Source organism: Myotis davidii, unplaced genomic scaffold (genome assembly GCF_000327345.1).
Source record: "Myotis davidii unplaced genomic scaffold, ASM32734v1 scaffold430, whole genome shotgun sequence".
NCBI classification, from domain to species: domain Eukaryota; kingdom Metazoa; phylum Chordata; class Mammalia; order Chiroptera; family Vespertilionidae; genus Myotis; species Myotis davidii.
Window position 1 is genome coordinate 631,876 of NW_006285247.1, and position 10,990 is coordinate 642,865.

The 10,990-nt window shown below is 35.5% G+C and overlaps 1 protein-coding gene across 1 annotated transcript in view; it reads right to left on the reverse strand.

Annotated features, from left to right (window-relative positions):
* Positions 1-10,990, reverse strand: part of TMEM135 (transmembrane protein 135) — a 216,879-nt gene that overhangs the window by 180,783 nt on the left and 25,106 nt on the right. Inside the window, exon 4 of the mRNA XM_006755866.2 lies at positions 4,611-4,644. Coding sequence (XP_006755929.1) covers positions 4,611-4,644 — 34 coding nt within the window. The remainder of the gene's footprint in view (positions 1-4,610; positions 4,645-10,990) is intronic.

Consider the following 10,990-nt stretch of genomic DNA (forward strand, 5'->3'; position numbering starts at 1 on the left):
TTTATTAAGGCCATTCCTATTCTTGAACTGAACTATCTGACATTTATTTAATTAAAAAATTATTCATTTACTGCACTTGGGAAGAACTACACTTGCAGACAAGGCCAAATTGGCGGGGGTGTCAGTTTTTATTCCCTGCTGCATGGAGTGGAGATGAGCTGGAGGCCTGAGGCGCAAAGTGTCCCTGTTGGGACACTGTGTCCTGCGGTGTTAAAGAGGAAGCTGGGGTGGAAACAGACACGGGGGGGGGGGGGGGGGGGGGGCATGAGTGGGGGGGGTAGAGGGTAACGTGGGGACAAGGACACATATGTAATATCTTAATCAATAAAAAATATATTTAAAAATAAAATAAATAAATAAAACACACCCACACACACAAAAAAAAATAATATGAAGTCAGTTCTGTGTATTTCATATTATTCAAAGGCATAGCAGGATAACTAAAGAATAAATAACTGTCACAACCAAATCTAACAAAATTATATTATTACTAACCAAATAGTTATTATTTCACTGCTCCCAACATTTTGAGTGGGGCTGTGTATGTGTGTATGTATAGAATCAACTCGTAATGAAGACATAGTCAAGAAGTGAAAAGGTGGGAGACAACTCTCCAAATATTATCATTATGAGCAATAAAGGTGATGTGTTATAGAATTTAACTTGAAACCTGTATAGTTGTTATTAGCCAATGTCACCCCAATAAATTAAATAAAACAATACAAATTTTTTAAAAAATAAAATAACTATATGGCACAGTAACAAAAATGTCACAAAACAATATGTCCCCAATTGTAAAAAATAGGCATATAGTGTATAATGTGAGTATGCATCTATGTCTGTCCATCTATGAGATACACTGGAGGAAAAGGAAGGGAATAAGAGAAAACAAACACTAAAATGTTAGCAATTACTACACGATAAAATTATAAACTTTTACTTTCTTCTTTATGCTTTCCAAATCAGAAACACAAACACATTTTTTTATTGTTGTTTTTTTTAAATACAATAAAAAAATATTTTTTTAATAAAACCTCCCAACATTTAGGAATTTTATTGTTGATGTTTTAAATCAACAATTTCAATTTAGTAAGTTATAAAACAAAGTTAATTCTTAAAGCTAAATTCAGTACCTCTAAAAATATTTACATTCTTACCTATTCTGAAACTATCAACCTATTACTATAGTAACAGTTACATAATATCAATATAAATAAAAGGCTCTTTAGATAAAGGGAAGATGAAGCTTATTAGATTACTAGAGGCCCAGTGCACAAAAATTTGTGCACTCAGAGGGGTCCCTCAGCCCGGCCTGTGCCCTCCCTCAGTCTGGGACCCCTCAGGGGATGTCCACCTGCTGGCTTAGGCCTACTCCCCGAGGGATTGGGCCTAAGCTGGTAGTCAGACATCGCTCTGACAGCCCAGTAGCCCTCAGGGGATGTCCACTTGCCAGCAAGGAGCAGGCCTACACTGCAGTCGGACATCCTTAGAGCTGGCAGCCGTCAGCCTGGCTTGTGGCTGAGCAGAGCTCCCCCTGTGGGAGCTCCCTGACCACCAGGGGGCAACTCCTGCATTGAGCATCTGCCCCCTGGTGGTCAGTGTGTGTCATAGTGACCAGTGATTTGCAGTCATTCTGCTGTTAGGGTCAATTTGCATATTACCCATTTATTATATAGGATAATTAGTACCCAGAATATATTATGTACAGATTAGATTCATTTTCCCTTAGACATAGTCAAAATCTATGTGTAAAGCCTTTGGTCTCATTAAATTTTTGAATAACAGACTCTTTATAACTGACTAACAAAGAATAAAAGACCAAAACATATTTTTCATTTTCTGAAAAACTTTTCTAATACTGAATTTTATTAATCTGGACAGAGAGTACAAATCTACTTAACAGACAAATGCCCCTCCCCCCAAAAAGTTTTTCATTTAGAAAGAACTAGATATTCAAAGGTTATTTTAAAGTGGAAACTATCAAAACAACATGGTACGGCCGCTCTGGAAAACAGTTAAAAAGTTTCTGTAAAAACCAAACAGCAACTACCATAGGACCTGGCAATCACACTCCTGGGCAATTATCCTAGAAAAATGAAAACTCACGCTCACACAAAAAGCTGCATCAGAATATTTATAGCAGCTTTATTTGTAATAGCCAAAAAACCTGAAATGAGCCAGCTGTCCTCCAATGGGTGAATGGTTAAATTAATATAGCTACACCATTAAACCCTAGTCAGCAATAAAGAGGAATGAACTAGTGGTATGTGCAGCTTAATAAACCTGCAGGAAATTATGCTGAGTGAAACAGCTAATCACAAATAGTCTACACTATATGATTCTATTGATATATCACTCCTGAAATGACTATAGGTATTACAGAATTATAGGAGTAAAGAATGAATGAGAGGTTGCCAGAGGTTAATTGGGAGGAGGGTGGTAAGAATAAGGGGAAATTGAACATCATTACCAAAGAGCAGCAGGAGGGATCCTTGCAGTGAAAGAACTGTTCTCTCTCTTGGCTACAATAAATATCTGTGGAAATATCCTGATTTTGATGTTACTATAAGATATCACTATTGAAGGAAACTAGGTAGAGTACAAATCTATTATTTCTTGAACCACAGATGAATCTAGGATTATTTCAAAATAAAAAGTTTAATCTTTAAAAAAATACAATTATTTTAAGGGCACTTTCCAATAATGATTATATCAAAGTCAAAGATCTTCCCTTCAGGAATTTACAACCTAAGCCAGGCAATACAAAAAAAAAAAAAAGTTCATGAAAATCTACTTACACTTTAAAGATAAGTGATACTAAAGTATTATTTATTTGGGTACTAAAGTATCTACCATGTGGTAGTATAGAAAAGCATGAGCATGGCTAAACAGAAAAAAACACACATTAAAATCAAATCCATTCTAGTATGCAAACATAATATTTTTAAGTGTTGCTGTTTTTTAATAAGAAAGGAAAGTAGCACCCAGAATGTCTTGGTGCTACTAATATGGTTCCCACAACACCTTTTTATTCCTCTTTCAGTCCTTTTCAAACATTATTATTTCTACTTGAGGCACGATGCATGACATTCGTGCAAGAGCAGGTCTTCCTTCCCCCTGGCTGCCAGCACCGGCTTCCCTCTGGCACCCAGGACCCAGGCTTTTTGTCCGGAAGGTCGTCTGGAAGGACGTCCAGTCTAATTAGTATATTACGCTTTTATTATTATATATGTGACTTCTCCATTGGACAGCCAACTCCATAAGTACAAGGACTGTCTCTTTGTTGCCTATGAGCATATGAACACAGCAACTGACATATGGTAAATTCATAGCAAAAATTACATAGTCTGTAACTAAAATGAATTGGTAAATATAACTCTGAATTATAGTCCCTTGTTACAGAATTCAAGAACTTATCATTAAGTAAATAAATATTTACTTATCTTTTAGTTAAATTTTCCAATGTTTCCTTTTAATTCTAAACAACTTTAAAAGCTCTTAATATAAATATTTATTTAAATCTGAAGTTGACAGTGAAAATTACATAATTTTGATTATATATTTCCCATAAAGAATACCAGACTAGTTAACATTAATTTTACTTCTGTAAACTTAGAAATTTAGAAGCCTAGCTAATTATTTTATTACACCAGGGGTCCGGTGCACGAATTCGTGCACCAGTGGAGTCTCTTGGCCTGGCCTGCAGGATCGGGCCAAAACTGGCTCTCTGACATCCCCTGGGGGGTCCCAGATTGTAAGAGAGCACAGGCCAGGCCAAGGGACCCCACCAGTGCACAATCAGAGCCAGGGAGGGGTGTGGGAGTTTGGCCAGCCAGAAAGGGACCGCGGGAGGCCTCCAGCGCGTGTCCAGCCTATCTTGCTCAGTCCCAACCAGCCAGACCCCAGCAGCAAAGTAACCCACCAGTCAGAGCATCTGCCCCCTGGTGGTCAGTGCACAGGTCAGAGTCTGCCCTCTGGTGGTCAGTGCAAATCAGGTCGACTGGTCAACTGTCTGTCCCCTCGTGGTCAGTGTACGTTGTATCAACTGGTCAACCAGTCAACTGTCTGCCCCCTAGTGGTCAGTGCACATCACAGCGAGCAGTTGAGAGGCCTTAGCATATCAATAGCATGTTACACTTTGATTGGTTGAACGGACGACCGGACACTTAGCATATTAGGCTTTTATTATATAGGATATGCTGAGTGTTTGAAGACAGAATCAATGCCGTGCTGATGTCTAAGCCTTACAACATTTTTCCCATAATAAATGGCAACAGAAACGTAATATGAAATTTAAATAAAGATGTATAGAGATACACAGATATAGATCCTATCAAAGATGAAGGTCTATGTTTTTTAAAAATGTCATAAAGAGCACAGGGCTGTGAATCACTTTCCCCGGGAAATAGGTGAAATCCAGTCATATGTGACAGGAATAAACCAGATAGCATCAAGACTCTTTTAAATGTTTGTATATATCCTTTAAAAATAGAGAAAAAAAATATTCTCAAATTTTAGCAGCTTTCTTTTTATTTTTTAAGGGAACTTAATATTTAAAAAGATTTAAAAAACACATGGAAAACCCTCAAAACCAAAAAAAAATTACTTACCAAGTTGGCCATATAAATTGTGAGCAGCCCTCTCCTGAAAATAATTTTAAAAAGAGATTAAGAATTAATTTGACTTAATCATCACTTTATCATTTTTGAAAAATATATCAAAATAATTATCAGGAGTTGAGAAAAAGGGGTAGATTATGCTGAGCTAAGTTTTCAATACCCCAATAATTGGATCTAAATAGATTCTACAAGTCATTCTGTTTAATGTTTATTAATTTAAATTCTTTAAAATTTCAATTGCCTAGTAATTGTTAAATAAGCTTATTGTGGAGATCATTTCAAAGTATATAGCAATATCAAATCATTATATTGTATACCTGAAACTAATACATGGCTATAGATCAGTGATGGCGAACCTTTTGAGCTCGATGTGTCAGCATTTTCAAAAACCCTAACTTCACTCTGGTGCCATGTCACATATAGAAATTTTTTGTGAATGAATCAAAATTATACCTTTTGTCAGACTGACGAAAAATATATGTTTTGATATGCTGCAGAATTTTAGTAATTAGTTGTAAATCACTGTTCTACAGTATACTAGAGAATTCTAAATTTAATAAAGAATCCTAATGAATTCATCTTGCCAAAAAGTGAAAGCCAAAACAATTCTAACTTAGTGCAAATTTATTCAAAAAAATCAGGACTTCTATTTGTTTCACACAAAATACAATTGTTCATTAGATATGATTACAAATCATACTAAGTCACCTTGGTTCTACCTTCACTGTTAAGTGAGAAGTTGGGCACTAAGTAAACTTTCTAATGCCAAAGTACAAACAAAAGCTCAAAAACACTCTACCAAAAAAAATGCATATTTACCAAGTTTACTTAATAAGAATTCAGCTAGAAACTCAAAAATAGGGACAATTCTATGCCTTTAGTTACTTTATTTAACTTATCTTGCATGAGACCATGAATGAAACATCCTATTCTCTAGGAAATAGGTGTTTTAAGAGTTTAAGGGCAGAGTTCAAATAACAAACTCTGAAACTTACATGAGTTTCAATTATAAACATTTTTAGTATTAAAAAAAAAAAAACTTTGTATATAAAACAAGTACCAATTGTCCAGGTCTTGATATTAACATGTATACGAAATCCTCTTGATGTCAGATCCAGTCACACAGAGTCTTGATAGTTCATTATTTAAAATGGCTTAATAAGATTTTTATTATTACTAAAGCCACATAGAGGCAGTATGATTTAAGTGAACAACATTGAAATGAAGTTGGGAAATTAGGGTTCCAGTTAACTTTAATTCTCCAGTACTCTGTCATTAAAATAGGGAGTAAGTCTAGTTTTCTAATTTAGATTTTTAAATATAAAAACTATTTAAAGAAAAAAAACTTTCATATATCACCAATATATAAACATCATATGGGACCTACTCTGGTTGAAAGGGCATAGCCACTGAGCCACAACCTTCTCCCAGCCCACCCCAATGTCCCTGTGCAGTAGGTGCTAAAGCACCTCAGCAGAACAACTGAATTATACTGCTCCTCTACAAAGAATTTAAAAATCACTGATAAGATGACCTGTAAGGTCCCTTTTAGCTCTTCTTTTCTATGATTTGTACATATGAATTGAAATGTTTGCTACTAGTCTTTACCAATCTTACCAACTCCTACCAAAAATTCTAAATCACAGATGTTCTAATGATATTTATTTTAAATAAATTATATAAAGAAAAATTAGGGTGACATCAATATCTAAGAGTCACACACAAGCAGAAAAGTTAAATCCTTCTCTTTAGTAAGAGTAGTGATATCCACTCTTACTAAAAGAATTATATACGAATAAGATAATATTCCTAATTATAAAACCAAAATAAAAATATTTCTGTAATTTCAGTGGCAGTGCCTGATAATTCATGTCCTCATTAAGTGAACTAATGTCTGATGCTATCTATAAAAACATTTATTCCACTAATCTAATTCTGTCTCTAATACTCAATCCAGATACAGCATCAACCACTAGTTTCCATCTATCTGATAATATAACTGTTCGTCTTTACCGGACATACATCATCTTGTTTACCTTTACATTTTCACAACCTTCAACATTTTCACTTGGCATCTAATGGGCACTAAACAAATAGTGTGAAATTACTAAACAAGATATTACTAGGAACCCAGCCTTATAAAGAGGAACACATTATAGACAGATATTATACAAATACTAAAGGCCCAGTGCACAAAATTCATGCACTCAGGGAGTGGGGAGGGTCCCTCAGCCTGGCCTGCGCCCTCTCGCAGTCCAGGAGCCCTTGGGGAATGTCCGACTGATGGCTTAGGCCTGCTCCCCGCTCCTGCCCTAAGCCGTCAGTCGGACAGCCTTAGCACTGCCGCGGAGGTGGGAGAGACTCCCCCCACCGCCCCTGCGCTCACTAGCCATAAGCCTGGCTTCTGGCTGAGCAGCGCTCCCCCCGTGGGAGTGCACTAACCACCAGGGGGCAGCTCCTGCATTGAGCGTCTGCCCTCTGGTGGTCAGTGTGCATCATAGCAACCGGTTGTTCTGCCATTCGGTTTATTTGCATATTAGCCTTTTATTATTTGGATAATCACAAAAGAGCATATTAGCAAGCATAGACTCACTCAAATTATCTGACATTTGCATAATATTTGCCAATTTACAATATATAGATATTTTTTGAAATCAGATTTTATCCTCTCAATACTTCTGTAGTGGTATATGATCCTCTAATACTATGCTGTACATCTGAAACTAATATAAAACAATATTGAATGTAAACTGTAATTGAAAAAATTTTTTTGAAAGCAAAGAAAAATAGTCCTCTGTAGTGTAATGCAGATACTATTATCCTCACTGTGGCAAAAGCCAAGAATCAGAGAAGTGGTTTCCTTAAAAATATTAAAGTTGTAAAAAAGACAAATTGGAGTTAGGAGTCAGTTCACCTAACTCATTTTGTGTTCTTTCTAATGCACTGCTTCTAAAGCAGAAAATCTTTACTAAACTGCCTTTAAGTTCTGCAATTCTGTATCCTAACAGGCTTCTATGCTCTGAGAATGAATAAAGCCTTGACATACTCTTACTATTGGGAAAAAGCAGATGATGCAGTGTGACTAGATTATGTCTTTTCTGGTCTCGAGTTTCAATTTATTGTTCCCAAATAATGAAAATTATCTCCTTTCCAGCTTTATCTAAATTCCAATCAGAGCTTGTAGCCTCACAAAAGAGAGGACAGTATCTGTGAAGGGCATGACGTGCTCATGATATAGCCAGTCGCCTCTGGTAGGTGTCCCTGGTGCAGTGTCTCCAGCCTCCTCTCTAATGTCAGTTTGGTAGGGGTAGAACATCAGAACAGTAATTAGTTTAATCACATCTTTAGAGATGTTCATATCATAAGAAACTAATAAGATAAGTAAATGCTATTCTATTATTTAACACTTGACTATATCTAACCTAAGTGTGACGACAAACAGGTCACTCTCTCCTCAGTAAATTTTCTCTGGAAATTAAGTTACATATTAAAATGTCACGCCCTAAACGGTTTGGCTCAGTGGATAGAGCGTCGGCCTGCGGACTGAAAGTTCCCAGGTTCGATTCTGGCCAAGGGCATGTACCTTGGTTACGGGCACATTCCCAGTGGGAGGTATGCAAGAGGCAGCTGATCGAAGTTTCTAACTCTCTGTCCCTCTCTCTTCCTCTCTGTAAAAAATCAATAAAATATATTTAAAAAAATAAAAAATAATAATAATAAAATGTCACACCAACAAAGATGGGAAAGGGGATGCTGCCAACTAGAACAAAAGGTGGTGTAGGCCAAAGAGGATGGGCTGGGGCCAAGGACAACAACTTTACATTTCACAGGAGATTCTGAAACACAAATACTCCTATTCTACTGAGAACCACTAGATCAAAAGATTGGTGAACCTTAGTTAGTCAAGTATTTCTTTAAACCACAAATAAGCTTCTTTTTTTTTTTTTTGGTGAAAGAAAGAGATGAATCTCTTAAATTTGCATGTAATATTTCAGTTGGTATGTACATAAAGTGGTACTACCTAAAAAAGTATTAAGAACCACTGCTGCAGGAACTATGTATAATCAAAATATCTTTATTCCTGTGAGAAAATATTTAAATAATTTTCTTAACATCTTAGATTAAAAGGTATCCTCACATTATGCAGAAATTCCAGGTATTATTACCTTTGAATAACATTCTTATACCAAATTAGATGAATAATAATGTTTTGGGATTTTTTTGGGGGGATGGGGGGGAATACTAGTATATGTATGTGTGTGTGTGTGTGTGTGTATATATATATATATATATAATTACTTTAACCTTCTCAAACTTCTCAGTTACACTGTTTGTAACACATTTCATAACTAAAGTTACTAAGGAGTACAGTAGAAATGGAATAACTTCTAAATTTTAAATATTTTTATTATTTATATATATATATATACACATACTTATAAAAATATTTATGTGATCTACATATGAGGAGAAATTAGAGATTAAAGAAAAACATAATGAACCTTCCATATCTAATCTAACATGACAAAGACTTCAAAGATGCAAAAATGAAACTTTAAGCTAGCTAACAATATACTGATTGGGGTTAGAAATGAGAACAGTTTTATATAGCATCAGCCTCTGGTGGTGCTAGAATCCTAACAAACAAACAAAAAGAAGAAACAGTGAAAGTTCCTAAACATTGTAACGGTTTACTGAAGATGCTATTTAATCATCTCAGTCTTCCAAGATAAAATAGATTTTCATCTGTCAGAATGTTTTAGAAGAGTATAAAATTACTTTCTTATGGTATAAAAGCAAAGAAGACAGACTTATAGTCTAGAGCAAGAGTCAGAGATCATAATCCAGGGGTCCTCAAACTACGGCCCGCGGGCCACATGCAAATACAAATATTGTATTTGCTCCCGTTTTGTTTTTTTACTTCAAAATAAGATATGTGCAGTGTGCACAGGAATTTGTTCATAGTTTTTTTTTTAAACTATAGTCCGGCCCTCCAACGGTCTGAGGGACAGTGAACTGGCCCCCTGTTTAAAAAGTTTGAGGACCCCTGTCATAATCTATTATAATATATATATTAGATAATACGTTAAATTTTTCAGAAGGCTGCAAGGTAAATTAATTTTCTTCCTGTGACGATAGCGTGACAAATAACATGACATGAAACTTGAAGATAAAATTTATAGCAAAAATTTATAGACAAAATATATGGTATACTTTTATATTTATATTTAATCCATTCATTTTGGTCATAATTACTTTAGGAATTTCATAACTACAACAGTGAAATTTAACAACTAACCCTTGAGTAAGCTTAGAATAAATATGCAGGTTTTGATATTTTAATCCATGTCCATTTCTTGAGCACCCTGTAGTTTTAATTTACCTAAACTAGTACTAAAAATCAAAGCAAATTCCAAAGGAATTCCACAAAACAAAATCCATCAGAACAACTTCTTTCTGAACCACAAACAAAGCACTTCCTAGAAAAAGAAAGAGAAGACTAGTTCTTAACAGCCCACCTAGAGATAAACTAGATGTTACCAGTGCTTCGTGCTGAGTTACTATGATCACAGTTCATTGTGGCACAAATTTTTTAAGCAACCCTGGAAACAACTTCAAAGCTTCTCGGAACCCTACCATGATGTGATTAAGATTTAACTAAGCTGCCCTCTTACAAAGTGTCAAGAACTAGCTGGCAAAGCATGCTTAATTCCATAAAGGGAGAGAGGGAGACTGGAAAAAATTATGGATGGATGGATGGATGGATGGATGGGGAGGAAATAAGTTAAACCAATATAGATGAAGATATATTTATGAATATATATGTATATGTGTATACATATATATATCTGCCATATGTATATGTGTGTATATGTGTGTATAATCATATTGTATGTTCTTACTTCATTAAATATTTTTTTAAAAAATTATACAACCGAGTCCAAAATGTATAATCTCATAGTAATGATTTCACTATTAAAAAAAATCTTTAGAGATTTAAAAATTAGAATTATTGCTGCTAATTGGAAAATAATGCTAACCCCCACATAATATTTCTTCCACTCTTTCATATACACTGAGTGGCCAGATTATTATGACCACCTCATCAGTACTTCGTTGGGCCACCTTTTGCCTTCAATACTGCGGCCATTCTTCTTGGCATTGACTCCACAAGATGTTGAAAGGTGATGTGAGGAATCTGATACCTGCCTGATGAATAGCACTGTCCAGTTCTGTGAGGTTTGATGGCTGTGGAACCAGCTGCCTGATGGCTCTTTTAACTTCGTCCCACAAATGCTCAACTGGATTGAGATCTGGTGATTGTAGGGCCACCTAGACAAGATAAAGTCTCCCTCATGTTCTTGAAACCA